The 14,243-nt window shown below is 42.0% G+C and overlaps 5 protein-coding genes across 5 annotated transcripts; 3 read left to right on the forward strand and 2 right to left on the reverse strand.

Moving 5' to 3' along the window:
- Nucleotides 1-759: 759 nt before the first annotated feature.
- BYT42DRAFT_503239 (uncharacterized protein) lies at nucleotides 760-2,391 on the forward strand (the record flags this gene model as incomplete). The annotated part of the gene is made up of 8 exons (XM_051564887.1): nucleotides 760-811; nucleotides 899-1,151; nucleotides 1,227-1,240; nucleotides 1,306-1,351; nucleotides 1,455-1,561; nucleotides 1,629-1,822; nucleotides 1,914-2,118; nucleotides 2,180-2,391. The coding sequence occupies 8 exons, from the start codon at nucleotides 760-762 to the stop codon at nucleotides 2,389-2,391; spliced, it is 1,083 nt and encodes a 360-aa protein (XP_051419762.1).
- Nucleotides 2,196-2,880, forward strand: BYT42DRAFT_113421 (uncharacterized protein). Its single transcript, XM_051562111.1, has 2 exons — nucleotides 2,196-2,274; nucleotides 2,343-2,880. The coding sequence occupies exon 2, from the start codon at nucleotides 2,396-2,398 to the stop codon at nucleotides 2,777-2,779; it is 384 nt and encodes a 127-aa protein (XP_051419763.1). The 5' UTR covers nucleotides 2,196-2,274; nucleotides 2,343-2,395; the 3' UTR covers nucleotides 2,780-2,880.
- A 161-nt stretch (nucleotides 2,881-3,041) lies between these two features.
- Nucleotides 3,042-4,372, forward strand: BYT42DRAFT_584754 (uncharacterized protein). Its single transcript, XM_051569913.1, has 4 exons — nucleotides 3,042-3,235; nucleotides 3,323-3,401; nucleotides 3,465-3,556; nucleotides 3,612-4,372. The coding sequence occupies exons 1-4, from the start codon at nucleotides 3,068-3,070 to the stop codon at nucleotides 4,059-4,061; spliced, it is 789 nt and encodes a 262-aa protein (XP_051419764.1). The 5' UTR covers nucleotides 3,042-3,067; the 3' UTR covers nucleotides 4,062-4,372.
- A 3,244-nt stretch (nucleotides 4,373-7,616) lies between these two features.
- Nucleotides 7,617-8,662, reverse strand: BYT42DRAFT_584757 (S-adenosyl-L-methionine-dependent methyltransferase). Its single transcript, XM_051569914.1, has 3 exons — nucleotides 8,307-8,662; nucleotides 7,939-8,243; nucleotides 7,617-7,870 (listed from the first exon to the last, which is right to left on the reverse strand). The coding sequence occupies exons 1-3, from the start codon at nucleotides 8,450-8,452 to the stop codon at nucleotides 7,665-7,667; spliced, it is 657 nt and encodes a 218-aa protein (XP_051419765.1). The 5' UTR covers nucleotides 8,453-8,662; the 3' UTR covers nucleotides 7,617-7,664.
- A 2,555-nt stretch (nucleotides 8,663-11,217) lies between these two features.
- On the reverse strand, nucleotides 11,218-12,617 carry BYT42DRAFT_503417 (peptidase M24, structural domain-containing protein; the record flags this gene model as incomplete). Its single annotated transcript, XM_051564901.1, has 7 exons — nucleotides 11,218-11,259; nucleotides 11,319-11,467; nucleotides 11,535-11,632; nucleotides 11,706-11,869; nucleotides 11,922-11,964; nucleotides 12,025-12,173; nucleotides 12,240-12,617. 7 exons carry the CDS (start codon nucleotides 12,615-12,617, stop codon nucleotides 11,218-11,220), a joined length of 1,023 nt encoding a protein of 340 aa, XP_051419766.1.
- Nucleotides 12,618-14,243: the final 1,626 nt, after the last annotated feature.

A 14,243-nucleotide genomic window follows, 5' to 3' on the forward strand; every position in this document is an offset into this window, starting at 1 on the left:
AATCCCTCGGCATCCCCTACGCCTCGCACCAAAGAAGAAGAAATCAATCTGGAATATCTGCGAAACGTCATTATCAAATTCTTGGAAAACAAATCCACGAGAGTAAGTCAAACTTGATAAGTGCTAAACTCCTCGCCTTCCTAGCTAACCATAATTTATTAGGCTCAATTGATCCCCGTCATGGCCATGATGCTCAAATTTTCTCCAGAAGACATCAAGCGACTGCAGTCCAAAGCATGAAATTACAAAAAGATAGATCCACCTGATACAGTTAGACATAATTTTACGGCATCTTATTCATAAAAAGAAATATACATTGTACTTATTTACTGTTATAAAAAGAGGAAAGAAAGCGAGAGAGAAAAGAAAACAATGATGTCTAATATACAAATATTGGATAAGGGTCAATTTGGCTGTATGCGTGTATGCAAAGTGCACGAGCCATGTGGCGCGCATTTGCTGGGGGTGTCATCATTCGTTCCAAAAAAGGAATGATTTTTTTTTTTTTTCGTTTGACAGCCCTTTTTTTATGTCAATGTGAAACCATCCTTTTTACATTCTTTATTCTTCTTTTTCGTTCACTTTCTTTCACAATATTATCATCGCCACAGCATGAGGCTACTCATGGTCTGTCTTTGTATAGCCTTGTTCCCATGCTTCATTGCCGCCGTTCATGCCTCTCCCACATTCGCCATGACCCACGATGATGACCCATCCGCAAACACCGTCGACTGGCATCATATCTCGCCCGATCTCGTTATGCGACTGGTTTCCATTATTGTCCTTGTCCTGTTGGGCGGCGTATTTGCAGGTAATATCCAATAAAAGCTCGGGTTAGCAATTAGTCGACCTTGTTACATTTTATTAAACGTGCATGATCAAAAAAAAAAAAAAAAAGGTCTTACACTTGGGCTCATGGGTCTCGATCAGACTAATCTGCACGTTATGATGGAGTCTGGTACTGAGAGTGAAAAAAAGAATGCGAAGCAGGTTCTCCGTTTACTGGATCGTGGTAAACACTGGGTTCTGGTGACTTTACTTTTATCCAACGTGATTGTCAATGAAACCCTGCCCATTATTCTCGATTCGGTGTTCGGCGGTGGATGGCAAGCTGTCTTGATTTCTACTGCACTGATTGTTATCTTTGGCGAGTAAGTGGTGTGCCCGCATTAAGGAGGTATCATGATTTTGGAAAACTAATGCTACCTTGTGTTGATTGGAAACAGGGTGATTCCACAATGTAATGTGTGATACTGAATGACGAACATACTATTATATAACTCATATTCTTGGTTGGAAAAATAGCCATTTGTGTACGACACGGTTTAGCCATAGGTGCCCGATGCTCGTTGTAAGTACTTGCTCAAACGCAGACAACACAGAAAAGATTGTCAATCAGGTTGACATATTATATTTATTACAACCCTCGCTCCGATCACACACATAACCTACAGTTTGGTGCTGTGTATCATGTACTTGATGTGGCCCGTAGCGTATCCTACAGCGATGCTTCTCGACTACTTTCTGGGCGAATCTCAAGGCACGGTGTACAAAAAAGCCGGTAATTAGCGCGAATCCCACTGACGTGAGGGTCACATCATTTGCATTAATTTATGCGGAGATATTAGGTCTCAAGACGCTTGTGTCACTTCACCGATCAGAGGATGCTCAAGATGCAGAAGGACTAACCCAAGATGAAGTGTTGATCATCGGTTCGGTGTTGGATCTTCGTGAAAAATCGGTGCTGGATGTAATGACACCCATCGAAGATGTCTTTACCTTGAGCAATGATCACATTCTCGACGAAGAAACCGTAAATAAGGTAATTTTTTATTTTTTGAAATCTGACATTTAAAAAATCCCCTTTTTTTCTTTTTTTTCTATGCGCTGAATGTTAAGAAAAATGTTGTTAGATTCTTTCGGAAGGATATTCTCGCATCCCTATCCACGCACCGGATGATAAATACAATTTCATCGGCATGCTGCTCGTCAAGAATTTGATTACTTATGATACCGACGACAAGTGGCCCGTCAACAAATTCCAGCTAAGCCCGTTGCCAGAGACGGGTGCCAATACCAGTTGCTTGGATATCCTTAATTTCTTCCAAGAAGGAAGAAGTAAGTGCATGGTCAGATAAAATATCCTTGATTCATATGATCCACTAACGCGATGATCAAGGTCACATGGCACTGGTATCAAAGAATCCCGATGGATCCGGTGGTGCTTTGGGTGTCATTACACTGGAAGATGTCATTGAAGAACTGATTGGCGAGGTAATTATCATCAGAGTGAAGTGCTCTAATATTGGGTTATTTTGTCGTCTAATTATTCAATTGAGTAGGAAATTGTGGATGAAACGGACGTTTATGTGGACGGTACGTACTCACTAACAATATGTCGAGTCGATATGCTGCGAGATTCAATGTCATCGTTAACCTTTTTTTTTTCTTTTCGACAGTGCATTCTAAAGTAAAAGTGGCTCGAAAACGACTTCAGGCTTCATCTGCATCGTATCGACCGTTATTTCAAATTGTACGCAACAACACCAAAGCTGGATTGCGACAACCATTACCGCACCGTGTATCCAGCCGAGTCAATCTGCGACGTGCACCGTCTCAAGAAGCTCTCCTCATTTCTCAGCAAGCCAACCAACATAGACCAGCCGAAGAATCCGATTCTGGAATCGAAAGACGAATCAAAGGTTATGGAGCCGTCGTTGATCATGAAACGGGAGACAGTAGTGTTTTATCCACTTCCTACAATGACCATCGTTCCTGACCAGATAATCTCTGCTTTTCCAACTGTATCATATGTTCTGCTGTATAAAATAAGGCTGAAAATAAATGAATAAAGAGCGTTCCAGAAATTCATAAGCTTGAGCTTTGACACTATTTACCTAAGAATACGCAGAATTATTTCGTAGCCTGATTCATCAAGCATGGAGAGGCATGAATGCAAGCGGACATGCAATTTATATCACATGACTGTCTTTGAAAAACGATAAAAGTCGTCGCTCGGTGCTGAATGACAGAACGCCATACGCGCATTCCCTAATCGACAAATATAATGAGTGATCCTGCTCCGGGCACAAGCAGTAGCCAACGTATTCAGACCTACGTACTGCTCAGCAAATCGGTCAAAGGACCTGCTAACTGCCAATTGATCATGGATGTTCTTGCCGCACCCGGCATTTATGTCTTTTCAGAACTGTACGAAGCACCCAATGTCGTAGAGGTGATACATTGCGACCACCAAAAAAAAAAAAAAAAAAGACTTACACATTGAGATCCGCAAAATACTAATTGATGTGCATCAATGCAGGCGTCTGTTCTTCCCGAAGTGGCACCATATTATGAGCTCCTAAAGATATTTCTGTATGGCACCTATCGGGATTACGTAGGTACGCTATGCTTCTGTCCGCACTCGAGCTCAGGATCACCCTGCCTGATAATGATTTTCATAGCCCATGCCCATAAACTGCCCAGCTTAAATCCGGCCCAAGTAGCCAAATTGAAGCATTTGTCCATCATCTCCCTGTCGGAGAGTAACAGTCGAGTAAGTAGCATGCAGAAATAAGTGATCGATTTTAATACTGACGCGTGTTGCCAAGTCATTATCGTACGACCTGTTACTTGAATACCTCGATATTTCCAATGTGCGTGCGCTCGAAGATTTGATCATTGATGCGTTTTATCAAGGCGTCCTTGTGGGCAAACTGGATCAGCGACAAAAACGTGTGGAAATATCGTACGCGATGGGCAGAGACTTGCGGCCTGAACAAATGGAGGCGACATTAGATATCCTTCACACATGGAGCCGAGATACAGAAATGCTTCTGAAAGCCATTGACACGAAAATCCAAACTGTGAGTAACGTGGTTGCTGTGAATCAAGCGCGTCGTGACGAATACGATCAAAAAGTGGACCAATTACGAAAAGAGATTCGCGCCAAAAATAAGGCGGACATGGACACGGATGATGGCAAGGGGAAATACTTGGGCACGGTGAGGTATGACTCTCCCGAGTATAACGAACGTGGAAGTCGAGCTAAAAAGAGGTAAACACGGCATCACCGAGGACGACGCGACGCATGAATGATTAAGCCATCGTCTGCCCGTGTAGTAGAGGCTCCAAACGGTTCATGGTTGGTCGATCGTGAAAACACCTCACCTATCATCTCGCATCCATAGTAGCGCATGGGTCGCACGTACGCACATATGGTGTTGCTGTGCATCTACTGAAACCTTCTCCCCACACATATGATGCGATATAGCGGATGATGCCACAGTCACTTGGAAAGAATAGCATCCATTGATTTATCCACACACCATTCGAATCCAAATAAACCAATACCATTAAACGGGTGTTTTCCCTGTAAAAATTTAGAGAAATACACGTTCGACTAACGATAGCACGATAACAGATAACACGATAGTATTAGGGAACACTGGCCCTATATGAAGATCACATCAGCATAATCACTGTACGGTCATTGCCTTTATGAACAATATGATGTGGATACGGTTAATTTGGGATGATACGATTTTCAATCCTTTGAAAAAACAGGGACGTACTATTTGATCTGGACATTGCCTCTCGTTTAGTTAATGTTAGTGCGGCCACCATTGCATGCGTCAACAGGCATCCTACTGTGGAATAGCCACCCTCTGAGTTCTTCTATAATTCGTTTATCCTTTAGTAGACTTCGCTGTATGGCATTACTATACACTACAATCAGAGAATCCTGCAAATTAAGATTTGGCTGAGTTCTCCTGGTTTGCACCCTAAAGTGAGATTTCCTCCTGTCCTTCCATTTCCGCTTCCGAAACGTTTTTTCCTTGAAGGACATCTAGGGCAATCCTGTTTAAGAAACAAAAACATGACCTTCCTATTCTTGATCTGCTCTCGAGCCTTATATTTTTTTCGGATTCACAACCAATTTACGGTAGATATACGATGCTGTTCAGTGATACTACCTTTGCATAACAATTAATTTATTTATTGAAAAGTATGGACGGGTTATGATAAAGCAACCGAGGTACGGGCAGTGAGAATTATTCTGGGACACAACAGACTCGATGACCTGTCATGCAAACAGTGTTACCGAAGTCACCACAATTTTTATCGCAAACAAGTAGTTCTGCTTCTTCCTTCGAGCGCGCGTAGCAACCAACTGTTTCACCGTGTTTGCAACTTGGAAAACCACTCATAGGCCCCTCAGGTCCGGCCCATCGAGCGCTGGAAATCGCTGAGATAGCAAGTAAGAATAACAGAGAACTAGCATGCGGTTGGCCATGGTAAAAACTTTCGCTGGAAATGAAGTATAGAATACCGGTCGAAGTAGATGGGGGGATCCTGAAAATCCATGGCCAACTTTAAATTGAAAAAAGTTGCTGTCATGTACTACAAAGTTCAACCGCTGTCATTCGGCTATTTCTTCTCTAGTTGTCCGCCTTTCCCAATTCCGCGCCCCGAATTCGCATAATTTCTTCTCTATTATTGCGCCGGTGCCGGTACTGCGTCGATTGTTTACCGATTCAATGCAGTGAGTTCTGAGGATGCAAACATCGACAATGATGCTTCCGGGATACAAGTTGTAAAAACGGCATTACTTCTTTATAATTTAAAACTTCGTCAATACCCAACGCTTCCTAATGCAATACCTCAAAACAAACCGTAGCGTCCCAGTTGCAACTACTGTGCTGGAACAGTAGTTTGTCGGGCTCAGTACGTTTTCACAACTTGGCTAAATATATTCAATGCACTAACGTTATATAAATCCATTTTATCTGGGACATTGCATCTTGTTTTAGTTAAGGTTTGTGCGGCGAACATGGTAGCTAACATGCATTGTGGAAAAGCCCGCTGAGGTTTCTTAAATCGTTTATTCTTCAGTAGACTTTGCTGTATGGGATTACTACATGCAACGATCAGAGAATCGCGCAACTCATGATTTGCTGAGTTTTCCTGGTTTACATCCCACAGTGATATTTCTCCTCCTTTCCTGCCAGTTCCGCTTCCGAAACCTTTTTTTCTTGAAGGACATTAGGAAGGCATGCAGGGGCAATCCTGTTTAACAAACTATAACATGAACATTACTATTATTGTTCTGATCTCCGAGTCTTGTACTTTTTTCTCTCGCTTTCACAATCGATTTACGGCAGGTGAAGCCAGCAGGTATGAATAGAAAGACATCATACTAGCATGGAAAAGTCATTGAGACCTCAAGCAAACATCAATTCCTCTTAAAGCCACAAACCACGCGTCGGTTGCTCGTTAGCGTACAGTTTAATTGAAAAATTCTGGATAAAAAACTTTTTACAAATCAAAAATTTTGAAAAAGAGGCGAGGTAATGTCGTTAAGTTAAAGTTAATCAAATAAGAGAACAGAAACCAAAGGACAATGACATACAAAAAAAATGGATGCATTAGACAAGCCACACTTACTCTTCTCTGTTGCACCTACCAAAAAAAAAAACTGTTGCCGCCGCCGCATTGCGGGAGCCGCCATCGCACACCACCAAGGCATCGGCTTTGTTCAAGTTTTTAAACTATACAAGCACACACAACAAGTAAGTGATTCGGCATAGCATTTAAAATGTAAGGCCTCTTGAGCACAAATGCATCGCCTTTCAAAAGAAAAAAGTTTCATTGTTGACCACGAAAAAAAAAAAAAAAAAAAAAAAAGATTTTCGACACGTAAGCTATAATGTGGAGATTCAGTCGTCGATAGCACATTTCTGGTCATCATGAGTATACGTACTTTACAGGATAGGTGATTTGAGCAAATTAATGAGAAAAGCAATGAAAATATATAGCGCGATAGATGGTTTGCGAAAAAGAAAATAGATGTGCAATGATGAGTAGAAAAAAATGAATGGAAGATGCGATGTATTTTATACATATGGAGAACGAGACGGTCCCTCGTACTGTAGCTAAAACCTTTATTGTCCAATAATGAAGCAGGAAAAAGTCGCCATGTGTCTTTTCTCCGGTTCATGTCATATTTATCCATAGATAAGAGAGTGTGGCCTCATCGCATGAAACAGCTGCATGAAGTAGGTCTCAGATAATGTTAGAGAGAGATCTTTATTCTCAAGTGTTCATATATCGGCTGATGGGATACACAGGTGCACATAACTTTGGTACAGACGTAACGCATGGCTCGTTAAACTATCTTTTAACTCGTATTATAGACTTTATTGAAAATAGAAGTCATCCTAATGACGGTGGCCTCTTCTTTTTGATGAACAAAGTCGTCAGTTTCAGCGAATTTCCCCATCAGGATTACGCAGGTATTCTGCAAGGCCAAAGTAATATGAGAAGATCCACCTCACTCCTACCAATAAAGGACCAAGTCATGATTTTGCTTCCTTACAATTTATTTGATTATCATTTCTTCATTTTGCGAGAAAAATGAACAGAAAGATGAAAAAGACATTAGGAACATACAGTATATGACAGATCAATGAGAAGCGTATCTGTGCTAGAGCGTCTGACTGTCAAATGACCAAGGAGGGAAAAAAAAAGAAGAGGAAAGACAAAATGTGTGTACAGAAAGAAAATAAAATAAATACACAAGTTAGAAAAGAAGAAATAATAAGGAGAATACTACTAAAAAAAAAGAAAAAAAAAAGAAAAGAAAAAGTCTATACTGGGATTGTCTATGATACGTTTTGGGGTGCCTTTCTGGCGATCCAGCAATTAAACCTTTGGAAGCCACGATACTCTTCGAATTCTTCAAGTACTTCAACCACAGCGGTGTCGTAGTCTTCTGAAGATAGATTCCATTTCGTCATATAAAATTGTCGACGATTCTTTAGCAAGGCTTTCTGCGTTTCCTTGTTGATGAATCCAAATTGTTTAAGTTCTATACATTGAGCCATGGCGTGAGTCACATAATCGGGTCGCCAGACAGAAAAAACCAAAGTCACTTACCTGGTTCTTGGGGCCATTCACCAATAGGAATATCCAAAGTACGTTGCTCAATATCAACGAAACCGACCGCTTCCACTTGATCTTTCAATGTTTCCGTGAAGGCATAGTCAATGTGAAGATCGGTATTGCAAAGATTCTGGAAAAACTGGTCGAATGCTTGCAAGACCGGACCGGGATTGTGATGCCACAGATCAGGTTCCACTAGTTCAATGTAACCATTCGGTTTAAGCACACGAAGCATTTCACGTAAAACAAATGGCCACTGATCTTTTTGAATAAAATGGCCCATGTTACGCTGGAACACACTATACATACAGTGGTTAGATAAAAAAGATACATGCGTGAACAAAAGACTCTCCACCACTTACAAATCGACGCTGTTATCGGATAATGGCCACGGTTGGTGAATGTCCATTTCCAGGAACTTGAGATTCTTGAAATTAGGTTGTTCTGGAGGCACGCGGATGTCTGCGCCAAAGATCTGGGCTTGTGGATATTGAGACGCCATTTCCATGGCCCAGATACCGTTGGCGGTCCCGATATCCAAAATGGTCGTAGGTTCGTGTATTGGCGCCCACAAGTTGCTCTTTCGAGCACTCTTTAGCAGATAATGCTGTAGAAAAACAGAAATTTCCCAGAATTAATTTTTGGATCAGTAAAATGCGAGGGGTGGAAGAGTGTGTGGGTGTGTAGAATCGCACCTGGCGTTGTAAGCGATCGTATTCTCGAAACTCATCCTCGGAAAATGACGGTCGGGCAATACTGGCTTTGCGTCGAGTGAAGAATTCTGTGATGGATTTGCGTCTTGGCTGAGCGGGACTGGAGGTCGACATGGTAGTGGCGCTGGCACTGCTGATGGGCGATGCGGTAGAGGAAGCAGCGGCTGCGGCGGCCATGGCGGCGTTCAACGCACCGGCCGATAACTGTGTATCTTCATTATGATCGATCCAGTCGTAGTTACCGTGGGAATGTAGACTTCCCGCATATGAACGACTGCTCAACGTCACTGAACTACGACGTCGAGTTTTCCGTTTGGCTTTGCGATCCTTATTCTTGTCGACAATACGGCTCGTTTGATTTCCCATGGAAACAAACACAAAAAACAAGCTCGCAGTGGGAGAGGCGGAGGTTGCAACCGAAGATTTGGTGAATTAAAAAAAAAAGTTTATCGTTAAACCCTGAACTTGCGTTCTGTTAGTGGTTTTTTTTTCTGGATCTTTTTTTGTTTCCCAAAAAGAAAGCCGATGAATAGAAGGAAAGGAAAAAGGTAAAAAAGAAAAAGCCCAATAATAGAAATAAAAATAAAAAAAAAATACAAAATAAAAAAAAAAAGCCATTGAATAAAAGGAGCTTGTTGAGTAAACCAATCTCAGACTATGGCAGTGACTAAAATCAGCAGGTGTCACGAACCATTGAAATCCCATCAAGTGACAAATGTATGTCATAGCTTTTTTATCCGACATTGACTTGTTTTTATAAATTATCCTATGGATTGTACCCGCCAAAAAAATCTTGTCCAAACGACATATATTAAACCTTGGCCCCCTCTTGATCAGATAACTCTTGACAGGAACGCGTCAATTTGAAAGTTAAATTACGGTGATGAAAAAATATGCCAGCCGAAGAGCAGATTCGCCGAATGAAAAATATCGCTCCGATGGTTTCATCTCCCTTGGTGCCTGAATGTCCTTTTTCTATGGGAACATCACGCTGCAAGGGAACCCATAATCAAGTCTGCCAATGCTCTATAAAAGGATAAGCAGTTATAGAACTTATTGACATACAAGCATATATAAGTGGACCTGTCAATGGCGGGGACCTGCACTGATCCATCGGTTGTCAAAGATTGACGCCGTAAAAATATTCTCACTTTAATTATATTATTCCAGATCAGCCAATTTTGTTTCAATCGGTGGATGCCTGTTCTTTCTGTGCTCATTCCCACATCATATCATACCACCGGAAATGACCAGACGCACTATCACGTATGCTGGCAAAGAAAAAAAAAGAAATCGACCATGAAATTCTGAAAGTCGCCCTTAAGGTATCGTCCAGCAGCTGTGAAGCCATTTCATAATACAGCGCGCTAGTTAGTTGCATAGCTTATTTGCTGTACGTCTGCAGAAGTTCATTATTACCCAACGTACGGCCACGTAGACAGTACAAGTACCTTTCTGATTCAATAAATACATGGCGGCTAGAGTATATGAGTATGAAATTCATCCTTTCTACCCATCACAAATGCCACAAGCCACATATTTGCCTTATTATTTGAATTAATGGGCGAGTTTGTTGCAAACAATGATCTTCCAAAACCTCCAGCTGCATCATTACGTGTTGAGATATTTTGTGCGACAACGATGGCATCATCCAAGGTCAGAACAGTCTAGTGACAAGCTCATCTCGCGTTTCATTGGGCAGGATTTAGTTTAATCAACCCTTCCAGCGCTTATGATAGGTTCCATATCAGAGGGCGCTCATCATAAGCTTACTTTTAGTGATGATGAATCATCCATCAATACACAGTTCCGCTTCCCATCACTAACTGCGCGTATTGCCCACCTCACCATCTTTTTTTTTTTCTTTCAGCCATCGGCTTTATAAAAACAAAAATTTCAACGCTGGTACAAACCATATTGAAACTCACACCATGGCGTGCAATGAAACTTAATATCCCTTCCAATTGCTCGATTGGCTATTCTAGTTAATTTGGCGATGCTAATTGTAACAGCAGATGTCTTTTCCATGATGTAGTTATAATTTCATGGTATTTCCCGTTACATAATGGCCTTCATATCTCATTGCTCAATGGTCACCTGATATACTTTCCAACTGTTTGGGTTTTTTTCGTCATCGATTCCAAGCTCAAGTAGAAATCAACTATCCCACTATACGTATCAAAACACCCTATTTGATCAGCATTTGGTTGAAAAAGAACTTTGCAGCTAATAGTAGCTTATAATCCATGGTTTTTCCCGTTGAGATTAAAGTACAATACAATTACAATTTCCCAGGACCTCACGGCAATAAGCCAAAAAAGACATTTCTGACATAAAAGAGTCACGTTACTTGGATTCCATGGTAATAACGGGAGGAAATGGCTGAATTCCAAGTCAAGCCGCGGACTTGAGAGAGTTTCGATAGTTGTAATCTCAGATGTCTCTCAGTAGATCACACTGAAAACAGCGCAAAAAGAAAAAAAGAAAAAGAAAAAAATTTCCCAGGACATCATTCTACAGCCTTCTCCACAGATATTTCAAGGATGAACCAGCTCCCATTTTATTCCGTCAACACATCCACACCGTCATCCGTAACAATCATCTGTCACACAGACAAATCAGCTTTGTCGGTCTTTGAATCGACGCGCCATTTCCACTTACTGTGTGTTCAAATTGGGCACTGCGGCCACCATCCACCGTTGATATGGTCCATTGGTCAGGCCACATGATGCCTATGGCAGATCCTTCGCACAGAATAGGTTCAATGGTGAATGACATGGATGGTTGCATCACGCCTTCATCATGGTTCACTGCCACCATTTTTATCAGTTGGAGGGTTGCCCCGGCTTCATTTACTATTTTCGCATAGACACTTACAATGATGATACACTAGAGGCAAGCAGTGAAATTCCCTTCCGATGCCATGCCCCGAAAGCTCGTCAGAGACACTGAACCCATGTTTGTGGGCATGTTCACTATCATCAATGGCAAGGCAAATGTTTAGTATGAGGAAGCTTTTTTGTCATTGAGATCATGATGATATCAAACCATATTACGCGTCCAATTTCCTTCATTGGGACACCAGGTCCACAGATGGCAATCGCTTTATCCAGAGATTCACGAGTGCACTCCACAAGTGCTCTGCCTTTTTCATCCACATCGCCCACATAAAATGTAGCCGAAGTATCACCGTGGAACCCATTTAAATACACCTGCTCTCCATTAATATAAGCATTCCAAGATGATCTGTGTCAAGATACGTACTGTTACATCGATATTGATGATATCGCCGTTTTCCAGCGGTCGACTACAAAAATGTCCAAAATTAGCAACATTAGCAATATTGTATGCCTAAAAACAGGCTTACTTGTCAGGAATACCGTGAGCAATGACATTATTAACTGAAGTGCAAACACTCTTGGGGAATCCCATATAATTTAGCGGAGAGGGGTATGCGCCGTGGCGAATAATGGCGTTGTGCAGTGCTTCATCGATACTGGCAGTGGTCACACCAGGCTACCAAAAACATCTCGCAAGCTTCAATACCATGTTTCATCGAGTATTTATCGAAATAACTATAACCTTGCACATGGAGCCACCCAGTTGCAATATTTGCTTTGCTAACTGGCAAGCTTGTCCAAGTTGAAGAGCATCGTCGGCTGAGTTGAGAGGAATATCGGGTTGCCATTTCGACGACGAGCCGGTTTCGGCATAAGGAGGTTTCATTATATTATCAGGTACCGATGCTCGTTCCCACTCTCGGACATTAACAGTTGCTAAAGAAGACGGTGACAGTCGTTGAAAATTGCCCCAGCGATTGGATCGGGACGATGCTCCCTTTTTCTCTTTTGCCTGTACTCCGTGACGAGGTAAACGTAAAGCATGATGGCTGTTAAACCACCGCTGTTGTATCTGTTGCGGCAACCGTCGTGCGGTGGATAGACAGTCAAGACTGCGCATGCTGAATTGTATTGCTTCAATGAGCGAGATCACTTTGGCTTGATGCCCTCTGGAAAGACGGCGCATGAAAGTATACCCGACAAGCCACCTATTATCCCGCTTTTTAACTTGCATAAATTCTTCAGGTGTGACAGCAAAAAGCCCGTGTCGCTCAGACATAATTAGGATGGACCCTTTTGTTGAACGCGAGACAATCGCTACATCCGATTTTATCCCCTGCACTGATCTTAGAGATTGTTACAATCTCTGAATAATCATCCACAGGGATGGCGAATAGCTAAATTTGGACTGACCAACCCATCTTTGTCGACAAGGTTAACAATAAAGAGCAAGCGCCGGGTAAAACCATGTAATACAAGCCGACAGGTCACCAAAATATCTTTATGCAAGAAGTTGTGGCGAAGGATTTTGTAGCCAAAAAGAAACGACACGCTGCCGCGCCTCTGTCAAAGTTACTCGACCACCGATGCTATTACTCCGCCAAGTCCTGAGGACTTCGCACACAATGCGCAGCCAAACAGGACTTTACGTACCATCCTTTAACCGCCAACCATGAACTCTTGCCCAATTGGAAGGCTTGTTGCAAGGATGTAGAGAAAACTATCTCTTAGTATTTTACGCCATAAAGTTTTATTTTCCAAGCAGTGTATGGTGAGGTACCGTATTTTCGACGACTATGACATGAAAAGAGGAAAAGAAGCTGTCTGTTTATTCATAACATGAAAAGGAATATTTATCTTACTTTGATTATTTTATAAAATCATGCTTGGCGAGTTATAATTGACCAAGGCTTGGCGACCTTCAGAAAGATCGAGGAAGGTGAAGCGAGGAAATTACCAAAAAGGGACACGACAATTTTTGAGATCTTCTTTATTTCTTTGAAGAGAAAAAAAGAAGAAGCTTATCAGATACCAGCAGTCCCGATTCCCCCCATACCAACAAGTTGGCTGAGCAAGTTACCAACTTGTTCCCCGATCCCACCCCCGCGACTGCTGATAAGCGTTGCCATAGGCACTTGGCGCCACACCCCATCCGAAGACAAGGCCTGCTACGGCGTCCGAAGTCTTATATGGGAGACATGACACCCAAACCTACCCCTATTTATAAATCCCTTGATTGCAAGTTGTGGGTTAAGTTGTCAAATAAGGTAATTTCATCAAAATTACTTTTCCTTGCAAGTTGTTCTCATTTTTTCTGGTTCTTTGTTTGTTATCATCTTGTACGAGATGCTATCTAATGGATCCAACCAAGTACCATCGCTTTTTATCGCCTTTTAAAGCGGAAAAGGGATGATCAAGTAATTGGCAGGGACGTTTGGGGGGGGGGTTTAAACATGGGCGGCAGCCGCTGCCCAACCAAAATATTGACTGACGGATATCCAGCATAGGTTTTCATCTACAAAATTAAGGTACACAGTTCCTATAGAGGGAGCGTTGCCAATGCAATAAATAATGGAAACCAAAATGACACCAACCGCAACGGGTTTGACTCAGAAGACCGTCCAATGAAGGGAGCTGAGACGGAAAAGGGCAAATGTAGAGCGAAGTCCCGCAAAGCCTGATTTTCCTCTAATTTCCCCCCTCGAGACAAAAATTAGTTGACCATGATAGAGCAAATGAATTTTAT

The sequence above is a fragment of the Radiomyces spectabilis genome (genome assembly GCF_025331425.1).
Source record: "Radiomyces spectabilis strain NRRL 2753 chromosome Unknown BYT42scaffold_13, whole genome shotgun sequence".
NCBI classification, from domain to species: Eukaryota; Fungi; Mucoromycota; class Mucoromycetes; order Mucorales; family Radiomycetaceae; genus Radiomyces; species Radiomyces spectabilis.

Excerpts from the sequence above, each read along its gene's own strand:
- BYT42DRAFT_584757 (XM_051569914.1), bottom strand. The coding sequence starts at position 8,452 with ATGGAAATGGCGTCTCAATATCCACAAGCCCAGATCTTTGGCGCAGAC. Across the intron at positions 8,244-8,306 it reads TCCGATAACAGCGTCGATTT|TGTGTTCCAGCGTAACATGG; the intron begins GTAAGTGGTGGA and ends CTGTATGTATAG. Across the intron at positions 7,871-7,938 it reads TGAATGGCCCCAAGAACCAG|AACTTAAACAATTTGGATTC; the intron begins GTAAGTGACTTT and ends CTCAATGTATAG.
- BYT42DRAFT_584754 (XM_051569913.1), top strand. The coding sequence starts at position 3,068 with ATGAGTGATCCTGCTCCGGGCACAAGCAGTAGCCAACGTATTCAGACC. Across the intron at positions 3,236-3,322 it reads AAGCACCCAATGTCGTAGAG|GCGTCTGTTCTTCCCGAAGT; the intron begins GTGATACATTGC and ends GCATCAATGCAG. Across the intron at positions 3,557-3,611 it reads TGTCGGAGAGTAACAGTCGA|TCATTATCGTACGACCTGTT; the intron begins GTAAGTAGCATG and ends CGTGTTGCCAAG.
- BYT42DRAFT_113421 (XM_051562111.1), top strand. The coding sequence starts at position 2,396 with ATGTCGAGTCGATATGCTGCGAGATTCAATGTCATCGTTAACCTTTTT.